General features: G+C 46.3%; 1 protein-coding gene across 4 annotated transcripts in view; it reads right to left on the bottom strand.

The window, feature by feature from the left end:
- Window positions 1-10,988: 10,988 nt before the first annotated feature.
- The window catches only part of DOCK8 (dedicator of cytokinesis 8), a 220,156-nt gene continuing 212,983 nt past the window's right edge, over window positions 10,989-18,161 (bottom strand). For all 4 annotated transcript variants that reach the window (XM_037165574.2, XM_037165576.2, XM_037165575.2 and 1 more), the window contains 2 exons: window positions 12,506-12,676; window positions 10,989-12,102 (listed from right to left, as the gene is read on the bottom strand). In XM_037165574.2, coding sequence (XP_037021469.2) covers window positions 12,042-12,102; window positions 12,506-12,676 — 232 coding nt within the window. In that variant the 3' untranslated portion in view covers window positions 10,989-12,041. The remainder of the gene's footprint in view (window positions 12,103-12,505; window positions 12,677-18,161) is intronic.

Here is an 18,161-nt window from a genome sequence, read left to right as displayed (position 1 = left end):
CAGCCCCAGGTTCAAATTCTGCCTCTGCCACTCACGGCCTGTGGAGCAGTGGGCCAGGCCCTCGCCCAGAGAGCTTCCTGTACATGGAAGTCACAGCGCAGGCAGTTGTGCAGACCAGCTGAGCCAGCACAGGCCGAGCACCAGCGCGCGCCCAGGAGCACAGCAGGTGTTCAGGCACTGGATTCTTCCCTCCTGTTTCAGTCACCTGTTGTGTACACAAACCGCCCCGAGTTAAGTGGCCCTGCGGACTATGCCCATTTGCCGTGCTTTAGTGAGCTCTACTGGAATAACAACCAGGTATTTGCTCGTGGTTCTGCAGCCTGGGTTGGCCTCACCTAGAGCCATTCCTGCACTCATGCATCTATCTCATCAGCAGGCTTAGTTGGAGCTGGAAGTCCAGGGGGGCTTTACTCCCAGGTCAAGCATCCAGGTGGGGATGGCTGGAAGTGTAGAACCTGGCCAGGATCTCTCTTCCCATGAGGTCACTCCATCAGCGTGGCCAGCTGGGCCGGCTTCAAAGGAGGGCACCAAGTGCACTCACACAGGCCCTACACCCAGAAGAGCCCCTGGTTGTATTGATGCTCTGTGGCCACTGCCTTGAGATGTTTTTAAACAAGGGGCCCTGCTTTCTCATTTTACACTGGGTTCTGAAAATTACCCATATTTTGCTGTGTATAAGATGCACGTTTAGCCCAAATTTTTTAGGAAAAAATAAGAGTGTGCATTATACATGGGTAGTACTAATTCTGTATCTATATAAATGTTTGTAATTCTTTGATTTATGCTTATGTGTTCAAAGTAACTGTAGAAAGCAATAATGATATCTATATGCAAAATAATACCCTGGAATATGATAAATGGTTTTGTTTCTAAATAGAAATACATAAATAAATAATTGACTTTAAAAATTAAAACAAAAAGAATTTTTTTTCCTGAAAGTTTGGGCTAAAAATATGGCCACACATTATACATGGCAGAATACAGCACATCTTTCCACGATGGCTCAGAGCTCCCCAAGGGTGAAAAAAGAAGTTGGCAAGCTTCTTAAGACCTAGGAAAGAACTTTCACAGTATCACTTCACCACATTCTGTGGGCCAAAGCAAAGCTCGCAAGGCTGTACAGATTCAAGGGAGGGACAGAGAGTCTTGGTGACCACCCACCTCACCTCCGTTTCCTGGGGTCAGCATTCCCGTGAGCGTTGGGTCCCGATGGTGCTCCTTTGGTACAAAGAAGCAGAAACCCACCCAAGCTACCTTGTAAAAAGAAGGATCTATGGTAGATCCCCACAGAACTGAGGGCAACCCCAGCCCAAGGAAGTGCAAATTAGCATTAGAAACGCAGGGCTGGAGGCTGTGCCTCGCATCCCAGAGATCACAGTGATTTCCTTGGTAAGTCAGCCATGGTCTGGGGGAGTGGCAGGAGCCTGGTCACTCAGAAGAGACAGTTGTACCTTCCTGAGACTGTGGATAAAGTGTGCCACACAATCTAACAGACATGCTTGTCTTTGTTTACCAGCTATTTATGAAGTGCCAACAATTACGTTCAAGAGCATGTCTAAGTGATATCACTTGGCTCCAGAGGAGAAGGGCCCCTTCTTTTCAGTCACACAAGGGTATTTCTTGCTCTCTCTGATTGAAGCAAAGGCAGGAGCATATGGATGTTGGGTTTCCTTTTTGTGTTTCTTAGCTCAGTGAGTCAGCCCTGGCCCTTGCTGGCTGGCTCCCAAGCCCTCACATAGCAACACTCACCTCCAATGGTGGGTTAAGAGAGTGCATTCTGTTACTAAAGAATGATAATGAACCTCATAGAAAAGCTGAGTGAAGAAGGACCAGAAACTGACTTTTCCTTACTTGATTCTGTGATCCTGTCCCACTCCAGGGAAGATGGCGCAGTTGGGTTCTAAGAAGGAGGGATTCTTCTATGATTAACCCCATCTCTTGACCTTGCTCCTCAGTGTGCCCCACTCCTCTCTCCTGTCCTACCCTTGCAGTTCCTTCTTTCACACCCTCAGTCCTGTGTCCTTACTCTTTCTTGGGAAAGCCCATCTCTTTGCCCCCGTATTTAGTGCCCTCCTCAATCCTTTCATGGTGCCTCCTACTTACTCCAACATTTACAGCTTCCACTGGCACTGTGGTTTTTCCTGCATCCAACTTTGTCAGCTCCGAGAGATTCAGTCTAGTAGGTGAAGATGCTGGTGGGTGATCAGATCGCAGTGCAGGTTCCCACCAGTGAGAGCTGTGGCAGGTTTTTTCCATCCATTACTGAGGAAATAAGCAACTTCAAGCGAGGGTTACTATTTTCCAGTGGCAACACAGTCTCATGATATTTGAAGAAAGGGTATTTCCTCTGTTAATATGACTTTGACCCACTCCTTGCACAACAACAACCTTGGCATTATTTAGTTAAAGGAGAATGAAAATTTTCCATTGTCTAGTTTCCATGACAAGAATCACCACATGAATTACAAACAGGTCCATCTTAACTACAGGGATGGCTGGTGTCCACTTGGACAAGAACTTCCTGATCTTCCATCTCTTCACTGTTAAAAAACAGGGACAGCTCCTGGCCTCAAGGAACTTCCGATCGAGTGGAGAGGGCAGTTTTACACCCCAGTGAAACTAGAGAATAACGGGCCAAGAGGGGTGTGAGGGAAAGAGAAGCCATTTTCAAGTAAGTGTGGAGTGGGCAATTAGCCCGTGACTAGGTTCCAAGTTGGAGCGCGGGTGCAATGGAAGGTGATGAGCCTTTCAAGGCTCATAGCCTTGCACACCTATGTAGGGGAGCTCCCTTAGGGCACAGACTGGCTCCTATCTCATCTTTGCAGGAAAGACATCCTGCTTACACACTCAACTGTGAGGGCTTGCCATGAGAGCCAGTGTTCAGAAGGGTGGAACCTAAGCCTAGACAAGGTGGAGGTTGCTCTCAGGGGAGACTTCACTAGACCCACCCCCAGACCCTGCTCTCCCCACATACATACACACTGGACTGGGGATCAAACCCACAACCAGGTACATGCCATGATGGAGTATCGAACCCACGACCTTTTGGTGGAGGAAGGTCCAGAAGATGACGCTGCAGCCAACTGAGCCACCTGGCCAGGGCTCTTCTCCCCTTTTCATTCCAAGTACCCATTTAGCCGCAACTACCCAGGTTCCTTCCGTTGGAGCCGCCCAGGAAGGAGATTTTAGGTCCATGCCCGTTCGCCACGATGTTACTTTACCCGATTCCCACTTGGACTCTTTCTTAGGCAGCTTTGCAATTCCTGAGGGAAAAGACCCCGAGCCGCCCTGGAATCTGCAAACGGTGCTGCATTCCCTTTCCCAACTTCCAGCCACTGGTACTGCGCAGGTCGATTTCCGCATCCTTCGCCAAAACCACTCCATGGCGCATGCGCATTAAACCCCCAGGGCCGGGGGTGGCTGGGTGCCAGAGTGGGGGCACTTGATTTTGTAAACTCCATCTAAACTGCTGCACTTGTTGGAGCACCCTTCGCTCATTTCTCCATGGATCAGGGCCAATGAATCTCTTAATCAGTGGTTGTTACTCTGCACAATCCTTTTCAGAAACTTTTTGCTTAATGTGAACCTGGAGACATTCATGTTCTGGCCAAAAAGTTGGAGCCTGTGGAGTGGAGAATGGGAGGATGCAGAAAAACTCTGGGCTTCCAAATAAGCAATGTCAGCTTAATTGTTGCAAATCTGTCTCGGCTGCTAAGTTCTCTCTTTCTTCCTTAGTGCTATCTGGGAAACTTGCTGCTCAGTTTCCAGTGGAAGTCGCTATGCTTCGATACCCTCAGGGAGCACTTACAGGCTGGGGACACACAGGTGGGCTGTCGCAACCCGTGCATTTACCTCCCCAGAAGCATGTACTGGAAACCTGTTGCACAGGAGCAGGGAAGCAGCAGAGGGTGGGGTTTCCAGGCGCCCCTGTGTTCCCTCTCCTTCCACTGATAGCCTTTCTTCTTTCTGCCCTGAGGGCTCTTGCTATCGGCCTTGGCCGGACAGGGCACACTGCGGCTGCAAGTTGAAAGGACCAGGCCTTTATTTTCTGGCACATCTGGCCTCTGTCCTGCCTGCACCTTTAGCCTGCTTTTGATTGATGTTGCCAGCAGCAGATACAGCTGTGTGGGGCCTGGCTGACTTTCTGGAGGTGTTGATTGCAAACAGTGCTACCTTACATTTGGGACAGCGCTTTCAAGTTTCCAAAATACTTTCATATGCATCAATCATGTCACTGGATTTCCTCAGCAGGTTGGAAGACAGAGCAACTTTTATCCCTATTTCACAGTGAAAAAACCTGAAGCTCGGAGAGGTATGGGAGATTGGCCAGAGTTGTAACACCACAAAGTGGCAGAATAAGAAACCAGGACTCTGAGCCTTGGTCCAGAGGCTTTTGGCAATCACCATGGTTTTTTTGTTTTTTAATCTCACTAATAACCTGCTGGATGACAGAACAATTTGTTCATCCACGTTATGTCCTCTCTCTCATCACATAAAGGAACTGATAAGAGATAGGTGAGTTGATTTCTCACCTGTATCTTTTAGAACTACACAACCCTGGAAAGCACTCCCTTATTTTTCCTACCATTGATTTGCTGCCTTCCAATGTGTGGGGAAAACGGTAAAGTTGAAAGCCACCGTCAACTAATTAGCTGTCAACTAATGGCACAACAGTCATGGTCAAACAGGAGCTTGGGTTGGACTCAGTAGCATCCTTCCAGAGACAGCAATGGCCCCCGGGGTTGGGGGTTGGGCCACAGCATTCAGGCCTCAGGGATCAGGAAGGTAAGCAGCTCCCCAAATAGTTTCCACCCTAGGCTACTCTGCAGTTCCTCGAGTAACTCTAAGACCAAAAACCTTAGTGACCATCAGGGACTAGGCTTCTTAATCAGGCTCTGCAAGGTTGGGTTTAAGATGATTAAGGGTAAGGTCTTGGGTGATTCGAGGGAAAACATCAGAAAAGAGAAAGAATTCCCTTAATTCATGCTTACGCATTGTTAATAGGTAAAGTCAAGAGGAAATGGAAAGCCATTCCCTCTGGGGCCATGGGCCCTTATCATCTGTCCTCCTTCAGGAGCTGCATTTAGACCAGAGCTGCAGAGAAGGGGCAGTCTGGCTGAAATCATCACTGATGGCCCCTCCAAGCATGACTTTGGCCCTTTACAAGCATTCACTGAGTGTCGTCCCCCATGAGCCACGTGCTGGGGAAACAGTGCAGAGCAAAAGACAGTTCCGATGCTTGACTTTTTCCCCACTGAAATCTAATTTTATTCCATTTTTCTGTCGCTCTCATTCTTCTCCAGCTCTGTGTTTCTGATTCCTGATCATTGGCACCATTTTGGCAAGACACTCCAAGGATGAATCACTGGTCAGCGAAACCTCCTGCGTCAGTCTATCCCAGTCTCCATTTTTCTTCAGGATGTGACAAACCCCAGGTCCTCCTTCAGACACTGAGGGCCCCCTTTATTCCCCTTCCGGTGGATGGTCCTGCCAGCTCAGAGGCCATGAACATGACATGAAATGAACTACCATCCTTTTGTCACATGAGTGCCTTTTCCTGAATGCATTTTCTTTAAAAGCAAAATGTCCTTCAGAGAGCTAATTGATTTGTTTTCCATCCTTTAGCCTTTCTTCCTTGTTCCCTGCAGAACTACCAGTTCCTCAGCTGCGTGGTTTGAGTTGTTGTTGATCCGACACTTCTAGTGCAAGGAGAGACACTTGGTTCTCCTGAGCCACTCTAAGTAGAGTGGACCCAAGGAACTGCACTGGGAATTCTGAAATCCAGAACCTTCCTCCTTGTGGAGGTTAGTGGCATGAGGTTGTAAAGCTCAGGATGGCGTTTGCCGGGATGAACGAGCCTGGAATTTCCAGGGAAAGTGGGAGGATGGAGCCAACCACGAGGAAGCAGAGATAAAAAATGGCCTGTGGAGATGTTGTGTTGGTTCCGAATCCAGCTGAATCTGAACCATTATTACCTCTGGATTATTCTGTTAAGTGAGCCAATGAACTCAGCCACCTCATTTAAAACACTGATTTAAGTTTGACTTTCTATCCCTCACGAAAGATCACCCACCGAGAACTATCTTTGGGGTAGGCCTTGCCAGGTGGTGCGCTAGTGGGCTGGCCTATAGATATTTCTCGGGAGTGGCAGCCCCGGCCTCCGGGAGGGACGCAGGGCAGCAGAGCCCCAGGGCTGCCCGAGCAGGTCATCTCCAGCAGTGGGTCGTTTTATCTGTTTTTCCTAGTGAGGCAAGAAATGCAAAATTTTAATGTACCTTGCTACGGTGATTTTCAAACAGGTTAAAAGTTATTTAATAGTCCTCTGTTCAAACTGTGGAACCCAGTTCTCCTCCTCTTGGATACTGACTGAATGAGGTGATTTGCTCCTGGCAGACATGAGGGAGTATGGTTTCTGGGGCTAGGCCATAACGGATATTGACACTCTGGCCTTGCTTCTCTTCGATTGCTCACGCTGGGGAGAGTAAGTGGTCATGTCACAAGGGCACTTGCACAGCCTGGGAGGGTCCACGTGGGGAGGAACTGAGGCCTCCCACCGATGCCCAGCACCAACTTTCCAACATTATGAATGAGCCTCTTTGGAAGAAGATCCACCAGCTTCAGTCAAGCCTTCAGATGTGGCAGCTCTCGCAGACGTCTTGACCGTAAACTCATGTAGCACCTTAGATCAGACTGCCCAGCTAAGCCACACCTGAATCCTAATCCACAGGGACTGGGCGAGATACTTACTATTCATACTTACTGTTGTTTTAAGCTAGTTAGTCTGGGTTTCTTTGCTATGTCTCAATAAACAGCATTTATACCCACGACTTGAAGAAGATTGGGAAGCATTGCCCTAAGCCCAAAAGAACACACTGAATCCTGTGGACATATCTAGCATTCTGGAATACATTAAAACCTCTGGGGGGGCTTGGGAGGGAGTGGGGGGTGCAAAGTGATAATCAACTGCAGCTTTACAACATTTGAGAAAACAAGTATTTAAAAATAAACTCAAGGCAAAAATAGAGGTTCCCTGTCTTTGAAAACATACTTGCAATCAAGATGAGCAATCAAACTTGAAAGGTTTTTGTTTTAAAGTAAGTCTATTGTCACGAATAGGGCTCCTCACTGAATAGAATTGTGGACTGTAAGACAATGTATGCCAGGAAAACTCCAGAGTTTTTTTGCAGTAGATTCAGGCTTCATTTTTCTAAGATTCTCATGAGATAGTGACCGTTGCGCCCTTGACCTTGCTGAAGGCCCAGAGGCATGGAGCTAATCAGAAAGCTTATTCTCCAATAAGGTTTCATGAAAGAGTTTTTCAAAGTTAAATCAAGATGGCTTTCATGGCCTATCAGGTTTCTCTAATGTTCAGAAAACAAAAGGCCTAAGTTGTTTTACTCTCAGGAATGTGTAAAATGCCCTTTTCTTGGCCCTGGCCAGGTAGCTAAGCTGATTAGGGCATCACCTCAATATATCAAGGTTGTTGGTTAGCTCCTCTGTCAGGGCACATGCAAGAAATATCCAGTGAGTGTATAAATAAGTGGAACAACAAAGCAAAGTTTCTCTCTCTCTCTCTCCTTTTCCTCTCTCTTCAAAGTCAAGAAAAATAGACTTCCACCAAGATGGAGGCGTAGGTGGAAGCACTTCGCCTTCTCACACAATCAAGTTTAAAAACAACAAAGTTTTAGCAACAAAAACACAGCCAAACCACAGAAAATTGAACTATACTGAAGTCTGACAACAACAAACCCTTCAGCCAAACCGGTAAGAGGGGCAGAGCCAGCAGCAGAGCAGGTTCAGGCAGGAAAGATCCACCGGACGGACCCGGGTGTGCACCCAGGTGCGCCAGCAGCCGTGGGCGGATCCCAGGTGTGGAGAAGTGGGCAGACCCACTGAGGGTGCAAGGCGGTGGACCCACTGAGGGCTGATCGCAGTCACACATTCATGCACAGATAAACCGGTGAAGGAGCTAGTGGTGGTGAGACAGATCTCGCAGGCCCCAGTGGCAGAAAGTGGCAGAGAGAACTGCCGTTGTCCCTCTCTGACCCTGCCCCCACATGCAGCATCACAAACTAGCGACCTGGGTGGCCCGGCCCTGGTGAACAACTAAGGCTCCTCTCCTCATACATAACAGGCATGAACAGATCAAAACATGGCTCAAGAACAACTCAGAGCCCCAGAGCCAATAAATCTAAGCAATGAAGAAATAGCCAAACTTTCAGATGCACAGTTCAAAACACTGGTTATCAGGGTGCTCACAGAACTAGTTGATTTTAGTCACAAATTAGAGGACCATATGGAAGCTAAACTAATTGAAATGAAGGGAAATACAGAGGAAACCAATAGTAATGAAAAGGAAACTGGGACTCAAATCAAAGGAGTGGACCAGAAGGAAGAAAAAAATGACCAAACAGAAAAGGATGAAGAAACAAGAAGTCAAAAAAATGAGGAGAGGCTTAGGAACCTTCAGGACATCTTTAAATGCTCCAACATTTGAATTATAGGGGTACCAGAAGGGGAAGAGGAACAGCCATGAGTGGAAAACTTATTTGAACAAATAATAAAGCAGAATTTCCTCAATCTGGCAAAGGAAATAGACTTCTAGGAAATCCAGGAAGCTCAGAGAGTCCCAAAGAAGTTGGACCCAAGAAGGAACACACCAAGACACATCATAATTACATTAGCCAAGATTAAAATGAAGGAGAGAATCCTAGAAGCAGCAAGAGATAAGAGGACAGTCACCTACAAAGGAGTTCCCATCAGACTGTCAGTGGATTTCTCAAAAGAGACCTTATAGGCAAGAAGGGGCTGGAAAGAGGTATTCCAAGTCATGAAATCCAAAGACCTACATCCAAGATTGCTCTTTCCAGCAAAACTTTCATTTAGAATGGAAGGACAGATAAGGTGCTTCTCAGATAAGATCAAATTCAAGGAGTTCATCATCACCAAGCCCTTATTATATGAAATGTTAAAGGGACTTATCTAAGAAAAAGAAGTTAAAAAAAAAACATGAACAGTGAAAGGACAGCAAACTCACAGTTATTAACAACCACACCTAAAACGAAAGCAAACTAAAAGGACAGCTAGATCAGGAGTGGAAACATAGAAATGAAGATCTCAAGGAGGGTTAGCAATAGGGGAGTGGGAGGAGGAGAAGGGGGGAGAAGGTACAAAAAATAAGTAGCATAGACAGTAGATAGAAAATGGATGGGGGGGCAAGAATAGTATGGGAAATATAGAATCTAAAGAACTTGAGACACATGGTCATAAACTAAAGGGGGGGTAATGGTGGGGGACGAGGGGGCAGGGTGGAGGGGAATGAAGGGGGGAATAGAACAACTGTAATGGCATAATCAATAAAAAAAAAAGTGCAGCAACGCTTCCAGTTCTTCACGACTTCTACTCACAGCACAGCCCAACGACCCGAACTGAGAAAAGCCAGGGCTGAGCTCAGGCAAAGCAGGCATAGCCTGGACACGAGGTGGCCAGTCTGCACACCCGACTCCACAAGCTGTACTTCTAGGTAAGCCGCAGGCTCTCAGTCAGAATTCTGCTGTTCTTCCTCTGGACACTATTCCCTCACTTTGGTTATCTGTATTCTGAGCTCATAGATCATAGGCATCACATTATGAAAGCTGGAAGCATCTAGAATTGGGCCATCCAGTACAGCAGCCACTAGCCACATGTTGCCATTAAGCACTGGAAATGTGACTAGTCTTAATTAATATTAAGTGTAAAGCATAAAATCTGTAAGTGTAAAATACATACATACAGATTTCAAAGACTTAGTATAAAAAAAGAATGTAGAATACCTCATTAATGATTTTTATGCTGATTGCATTTTCAAATGATAATATTTTGTATATATCAGGTTAATAGAATATATTATTAAAATCCATTCATTTCTTTGTATGTTTAGTGTGGCTTGCATTACCTTCCCACAGGACAGCGCTGTTCTAGAAGCAGGCCTGCTCACGCTCACTCAGCCGTTCAGCAAATACCGACTGAGCGTCTCCTGTGTGACAGGCCCTGGGCTATGGGGCAGGAATGCAGCGGTGAGCACAGTCCCTGCACTTGGGAGGCAAGTGACCGCACTGTGGTACTAGAGAGACTGAAAAAAGACACTTCGTGACAACAGGTATCTAAAAGCAGGGGACGTTTAGTCAGGAACATCTTTAGTCAGGAATCTTGGGGTCATTAGGTTATTGGGATTGGGGTTAGCGTTAAAAGCCAGCTCTGTATAACTTAGCATCTAACCCCTGTTGTTTGAGAGCAGAACATCATAGGTGCCACCCCTGAGTCATTCAGGAAGGGCCTGCTGCAGACACACACAGCCTCCTCCTCACCAAACTGAGGTTTGGGGGGGGGTAGTGACTGTCATTTAACCTGGTGTCACTCAGTATCTCCCACACAGAAGATGCTAACCAACACATGGAATAAGAGTACGTCATGTAAACTCATTTAAGAAAGCAATTAAGTGTATAATATATTTTAAAAACAGTTCTTCCCCAAGTGCTTTAAAAGCAAACTGCCACTTAAACTTCAAACTTTAGTGATTAAAAAGAAGTCCTCCCTCAAAATATAAATTCATACAGACCTAATGATATAAACAAAAAGTCCTGGAATATCCAAATTAAATTCTCTCTCAGGCCCACCAAGAATAAATGTTGAGAAGAGCTCCGACCTGGGGTGACACTGTTGACCAAGGTCACAATTGTGCACACTCCTTTTCTCTGAAGTGCTTCACAAAACATTAAGACTTGTTAGTATAAAAGACACAAGTTGTGCCCTGGCTGGTGTGGATCAGTGGATTGACTGCCAGCCTGCAAACCAAAAGGTTGCTGGTTCAATTCCCACTCAGAACACATGTCTGGGTTGTGGGCCAGGCCCCAGTTGGGAGCACGCAAGAGGGAACCAATACATGTTTCTCTTCCTCTTCTTTTCCCTCCTTTCCTCCTCCCTGAAAATAAATAAATAAAAACCACAAGTTGTAATGGGAAACATTTTATTTAAAATTCATATTACATTTTTAGTACCGGTCAATATAATCAGTCATATTACAAATACATAACTTAATTCTCAAACAATGATTTTATTCATCTTTTTCCTAAAGTACATTGTAAAAACAAGGCAAAGGTGACTGTATTGTCTAAGTGATATATACATGCTGACGAACAGCACTGAATTCTGATATGAAAGAAGAGATATCATCCTTTTATAAAAATAAACTTGATCCAAGAGAAGAGGAGAAAAAGAGTGAGTGAGCTGGAGTGTCAGAAAAAAATGCAAAGCATTGTAGGAGAATTGTTTCAGTTCAGGTGAATGCGGCGCCCAGGACTCCGGGCTGACCGCTCAGAGTACCGTGCCTCCTCAGTCTGAGCTTCGAGCGTTTTCCTCTATGAACACATGCTAAATCAACTCAACAGTAACGACAGAGCAAAAATTACTCTGCAGCAATTAGTCCACTGCCGCTGAAAGGTAACAAGGTCACGGGTGATTGAGCTATGACCAAGGCTCCAACCAGGGTGATTTTTATACATCTGGTGAGGCTCATAGGTTCACTGAACACGGTTTGTGCTCATGCAAGCTCACCCTCCTTTCCCATAAAGAGGGGATGCGTGAGGTTCACTCTGAGTAGGCTGGTGGACACCCTTCCCATTTTCCCTTGAGCAACTTGGGTTGATCCTGTAAAGCCTAATGTGGGCCAGAGGAAGTCACCTTTCAGGTGGACAGTAACTGACCGCTGAGCAGGAGACGCTGTTTGTGCCTTGTTTTGTGCAACATTATGAAAAACCATGCTTTAGTAAATACACGGGCACCCTGATTAACCACACTCTGTTACCTCTGCTCCCCCAAAATGGGCCAAATGTAGACAGACCCCACTGCGGTTACTTGGATCCCGAAGTTTCCAGAGTGCTGTCTAGTCAGGGAGCCTGTGGTCCGCCCTGCATGGCAAATGTCCTATGTTTTAAGTACCGGTGAGTCCTGCTCTGGGGTTGCAGAGCCGCGGTCCCAGTCTCCAAGGGTGAAGACAGTTTTTCTTAGCTGCCCTGTGACAACTGGGTTTCACATTTCCTCAAACTAGATCGGTGGAAGGAGTCCCTGAAATTAAGGAGAGAGAGAGAAAGAAAAAGGAGGTGAGAAAGATCAATTAGACTTTGGAAGAGAGGGATGGGGGGGGGAACTGCCCACTGGAAAAGGACATCAATCAGAGAGAACTCAGTAAATAGTAAGAGAAGGTGCCGAGCCCTTTTACACTGGGCCAGAAAATACACGGTGGGGGACGGCTGGCACAGGGCCAGCAGGGAGGGTCCTGGTGGGGACAGGAGAAGGTACTGGGAGGACAGGGACGACGCAGCGCAGATCACGCTGGGGCAGCTTCTCCGAGCCCAGGCCCGCTCCCGGCGCTGCTCCGAGGTGCGTGCAGCAGAGCGCGTCCTGATTGCTGGGCCTCGCGCCCTGCCCTTCATCCCCCAGGAAGGGGCCTTCTCTGCCCCAGTCTCACCTCTTTTGACTCTCCACTCTGAATATTGGTTTGTAGAGTTCTGGAATTTTCCGCTTGATCATGGGCCTGAGGTTCTCTTTCAGCTTGTCGTAGTTCTTCTTGAGTTCCTGCTGATACTCCCTCTGGTCTGCTGTGATGAGGCGCCTGTTTTTCTCCACGGCCTCACCGCACCTGAGATGCACATTTGAGGGTGGGGAGAAAATGAGGTTTTATTTCAGAGGTGTTCGAGGTGCTTAGAAATACGGGATGGTGGTCCGGTGAACGTGTCATGTGTAACCCTAGGAGTGTTTGCGAACTCGATGGCCCATTGGGATCACCAGTGTAGCATTTCGAAATGCGGGTATCTGGGCCCCACCTTGGATTTCATAAATCAGAATCTCTAAAGGGCAGCACCCAGGAATCTGTATTTTCGCAAAGCTGCCCAGGTGAGACTGATGCTCTGATTTACTATGTTCTAGGCACCATTCAAGGAGTTTCACATGTATTATGTGGTTAATTTTTCCAACGAAACTGGGAAGTCTATGTTTATCTCTAGTTTGACCTTGAAGCTCAGAAACGTTAGGTTGCTCGCCCAAGATAACACTGTGGGGACGTGGTGGACGTGGGACTCAAACTCAGGTCACGGCAGGATGGAAACTCTTTGCTTAGGAGAAACTCACTGTGACTTACGGCAACGCGGCAGAAGCAGCTAATGCCATTCAGGCCTCTCCTACTACAGACATGAAAATGTCGGGAAAGCACAACAAAATTTTGTTGAAAGAGAAAGGGAAACTCCAGGTGCCAGAAAGGAAGAGAAAAATCAAAAGCGGAGTGACAGCAGGAGCTGATGCTGTGGCAGCTGCCAGGATGGCCTCCTGTGAGGATTTGGGGACCTGGTCCTGGAGGTGGCCGCCGGGAGGCAGGTTTCAATGCCGACACAGGATGAGGCACGCGGCCTTGCCCAGGGCAAAGTGGGGTTCTGCGTCTGCTACCTGCTTATAGTCCAGAGCCTTGAAAAGCTACCCCATCCATGTAAAAGGATCTAGAAAAAAGTCTGAAAATTGTCCAGAGAGGTGGAATGAAGTTTGTTATCAGCTCGGAGCCATTAATCGGAAAGAAAGTCACCTAAAGCAATTGAAATTCTAGGATTGTACCATATGTGGGTATGAGTTTTTCTTCTGTTGTGGGGGTATATTCCTCTATTGTGGGTGCTCCAATTAACTATAAAATCAGACCAATATTATTGAAATCCCTAGGACTCAGATAGAAATAAATGTAAAGTTGCACTGAAGAAAAAGTGCTACCCGTGGATGGAGCGACCCTTACCCAAGACGAGCGCACAAGAAAACAGTTACAGACCACACGCGGGAACCAACCACCGTGAGGGAGAACCACAGTGCTGCAGGCGTGAGAACTGGCCCAACGAGAATCGGAGATAACAGAATGATGTGAAAGCCCGAAGTTAATTAACACAGAAGTATAATAAAAGGCACACAATCTATGAAAAAGATGGAGAGTATGAAACAGGGATCAGGAAAATTTGAGAAAAGAACTAAATAAAACTTCTAGAAATAAAAATGGAGTCACTAAAATAAAGAAAAAATCTCAATGCATCGGTTAAACAATAAAGGAGACACAACTGGAGAACTCATGAACTATATGACAAATCTAAGAAGATCACCAAAGAGCTAAAAATAATTAAATATGAAAAAAATGTCTAAGAAACCTGCAGATAAGCATATAATGGAGTAGCCCAACCGGCATCTAGAAGAATGTTTCAAAGACTGTAGGATGAGTAAGAGGCAACACTCAGAGAGAACAGCTGATGATTTTCCAGGACTGAACACAGAAGTCCCCTAATCAACAAGAACAGATCTATACCTAGTCCCACAGAGGGGAACCTGCAGAGCATTAAAGAGAAAATATTAAAAACTTGTGTTTATCCAATGTGGGGACAGTTAAGCCGAGTGTTTTCCTGGTTTCCCACACGGCACGGCACATACTGAGGAAGAAAACCATACTACTTAGACATAATAAAGTCTTGCCCTTTATATCCTTCTGCTCAAGGGAACTTACATACCAACTAGCCTTGAAGGGGCAACAAAATAGCTGAAATTTAGCTGACATGCAATAATTAGTGACATTTCTATTATCCTTCAGGTGAATAGGATTCTCGTGATGAATGTTTAAACTGTTTTCCTAACAGTGGCACTAGATTTTGGTTAAATTAAGAGGATACTCAGACCTGGTTACCAAGTTCTCCCTGTTACCAGTGAACCCACTGAACCCATTTTCGGGATGGTAGTCAAAGGGGAAGAGCATGGCCTGTCGCTACAGGGTGGGGGAAAGCTACCTGGCCTGGGCAAAGGTAAGCCTATGACCACAGCTTCATCACAGAGTTCACCTGCTGTGAAGGAAGGAGTGGATTTAACTCGGCCAGAAGCCAAAAGAACTCCTTTAGGTGGATTTTCACCCGTCTTTTAAGTCTGACATTAACCAAAGCAAATTGTATGAAACCTGAGGTTATATTTGAAAGGTTTCAAGGAATGGGTAGGAAGGGGAGAAGTCTACCTCACCCTCTATTATTTTTTTATTGCTGCTTCACTAACAGTTGTGAACTACCAGGCATGTAAAATAAAGTCAGTTGTGGGATGACTTCGAGGCCCAGGTTGGTAAGTGACACAGGTGAACTGCAAGAGGCCTGCAGAAGCTGACTGCTAACCTGGGGACGTCTACTCGGACAACTCTGGGGGAGTTAACTAAATTCTCTGTAGTCTGTGCTATCAGAAGTAATAACAGCTACCCGACACTTACTGATGGTGCACCATGTGCTTTACATGCAGGCAGAGCTGGGGTTGAAACCCAGTTACGACTACTCATTAGCACAATGACTTAGCCATTGAAACCCTGTTTTCTCATTTGTAAAATGGGAATAATAATCTTGTAAATCCCCTAGAGTTGCTGGGATAATGGACGAGAAGCCGTGATGGTGAGGTAGGTGCCTTCGGAGCATGGCAGAGTCTGTTTTTCACAGTGGTCACAGCAATGACTGCACCTCGGTGGACACAGTGTGCTGTAAGTGATGTTGTGTGACTGAGTAGGTGGCTCTGCCTGGCTGCCTCTCCTGGGACGTGTGCCTTTGGAGGGCTGAACCAGACTCCGGATGCACGAGTAAAGCAGCCTTTCGGCAACAGAAGCCCCAGCCGCTGTCTGTCACTGAGTGAGAGACCCTGAGCAAATCTGCTTCGCTGAGCCCAGGCTGCCCCTAGAACCACCTGCATAATAAATAAACGCTACTGTTGTTGTTTTAAACTACTAAGTTTTGGGCTAGTTTGTTACACAGCAATAGATAAACATAGTATTTTGACAATGGCAAATATATTAATAGGTGGAGTGAAAAATGTCCATATTTTTGCAGTGTTATTATTTTATATCTTAACCAATTTCAGAATTTATAAAATTGTTTCATATATTACATTGTCTGTTATTTCTTTCTTCCATTTGGATTATATTATCTAGATTTTCTTATTAAAATTAAATAATTTCCACTATGTTAATTTAAATCCACGAACTAAAAAGAGCCATGTACTAGATTTCCCTCCTAGAGAACAGCTGTATCTCTTGGGAAATGCACACAGGATCACAGCTACATTACAAATAACTTTCTTTAAAAATGGTGTTACCTGTAATATTTTCCTTAGGTTCACTGACACCACTATTCCACTCCTCTGCTGCTCCCTTTGTTGATAAGTTCACTGAACAAGAACATTTTCTTACAGAGAACGCACCTGGGTTCTTCAGCAGCCGGAGCCTACACACCAGCCTGGAGGGGACCAGATAGGGTAGGAAGGTGCGCTCCTAGACCACGGTTCCTGGCTTTTGCTGACGGTTACTTTCCGGGGCCTCCTGCAGACAGGGTGGTCATGCGGCCCTTTCTCTCTGCATCTATTGGCCTCCCTCCTTTGCAATGCTCCTTCAGCACAGCCCACACAGTCCTTCCGCACGGCACAAAAACGCTGTTGTTTTCTCAATACCCATTCCCTTTCATCTTTAGGTATGCCCCCACCCCCCTGGAAAGTTACATTCCCTCGTCTCCCTTAACAGATAGGAATGGCTGATGAGATAGAACATAAAGTCACTAGGAAAGGTCATTAAAGGGGCATAGCCTTTTGCTACTCCAGGATGCAGTCATGATGACCAGAGCCCTCACAGCCATGTTGTGACCATGAGGATGGATGCACTATAACCAGTATGGTAGAGCAAAAGAATGGAAAGAGGTCACTGATGATTTCTGAGGTCCACACACAGCTCTGGGATCACTATATCTAATCTTATTTTATATGATAGAATAAGTTTCTAAAATTTTAAGTAATTCTCCATTATTAGCAAGTGAATGTAGTTCCTAGAGAGAAATGCATAGCACAGTAGTTCAGGAGAAAGAGTCTGGAGCCAAAGTGCTCAAGTCTGACTCTTGCTTTGCTGCTTCCTGGCTTTGTGACATCAAGCAAGTTATTCAAGCTTCCCGTGCCTCAGTTTCTCCACCTGTGATGTGAAGGGAATAGCCTCTCTCATGAATTACTGTACAGACAAAATGAGTTAAACATACAGAATTCTTAGAACAGTCCTGGCACGTAGCTGAAACCTAGAGCACAGTGATTGGTACAGACCCAGTCTGAGTACAGAAACTATTTGGTCAATCTGAGAGTGACAGACTATTAAAAACTGCATATTCCAGGCCCTCGTCTTTCACAGTTGATGAAACTGAGATGAAAAGGCACAAAGCGCCCTGTCCAGAGTCACACCCTGTGGGGACAGCAGAGGTGGATGCAAATCCAGAATCCTGATGTTCCCAGGCCAGTGCTTCATCCGCCCCACTGCGTCTCAGGGCACAAACCTCAGAGACGCAGACAGGCCCTGGGTAGGTGATCTTTCTACGTAAATCGGATCACGCCTCCGTTCCTGTCCTAACTGATAAAGTCTCCATCTGCCCCATTGACTAATGTTATACTCATCAGTCACTTACATTGTGCCAAGGCCCTATTCTAAGCTCAGTTATTATTATCATCATTATTTATTATTATTTTTATCCAGAGGTAAACTTGAACAAGTATGCACTGCACAGCTGGGGAAACTGAGGTTGGGTAACCTGCTTAAGGCCACATTGCTAGTTAAGGCAGGGTGGGTACTTGAACCCAGGCAACCTGGCTCGAGCACCCACACTCCTGACCCCAACCTCCCAGACACTGCCCCAGAAAGACACTGACCTTTCTAGCCACCATCTAGGCAGATGGCCTTGGTCTCAAGCAGAGGCTATTCTCTCTGGGGTCCCAATTTGTAGCATTCTGCCTTTCTCAGTTTCTTCCTGGTAACACTTCAGCAAGCCCCCACTCACGGCCCAGTGAAAACTCAGTGGCTGGAGCGAGGGGAGGGTCTGACAGAGATGCCAGAGACACTGAGGAACCGGCTCCCAGCCTCCTGCCATGACTGGCTGAATATACGTGGGGTGGGCAAAAGTGGGTCTGCAGTTGCGAGTGACATTCTTCTGAGTTAAGAAAGCCACTGTAACAATCATAACCTGCATGTCTGTTTCCATTCAAACAGCTGTAAAGCCACTTTTGCCCACCCCTGTGTGCTCCAGGCCCTTTAAGGTAGAGGAGGAATATTTGGGGGCAGGGCG

This window comes from Artibeus jamaicensis, unplaced genomic scaffold (assembly GCF_021234435.1).
Source record: "Artibeus jamaicensis isolate MK-2021 breed Jamaican fruit bat unplaced genomic scaffold, CSHL_Jam_final scaffold_1964, whole genome shotgun sequence".
NCBI classification, from domain to species: Eukaryota; Metazoa; Chordata; class Mammalia; order Chiroptera; family Phyllostomidae; genus Artibeus; species Artibeus jamaicensis.
Note: the sequence above shows the minus strand (reverse complement) of the source record. Positions and strands in the feature narration are given on the sequence as shown.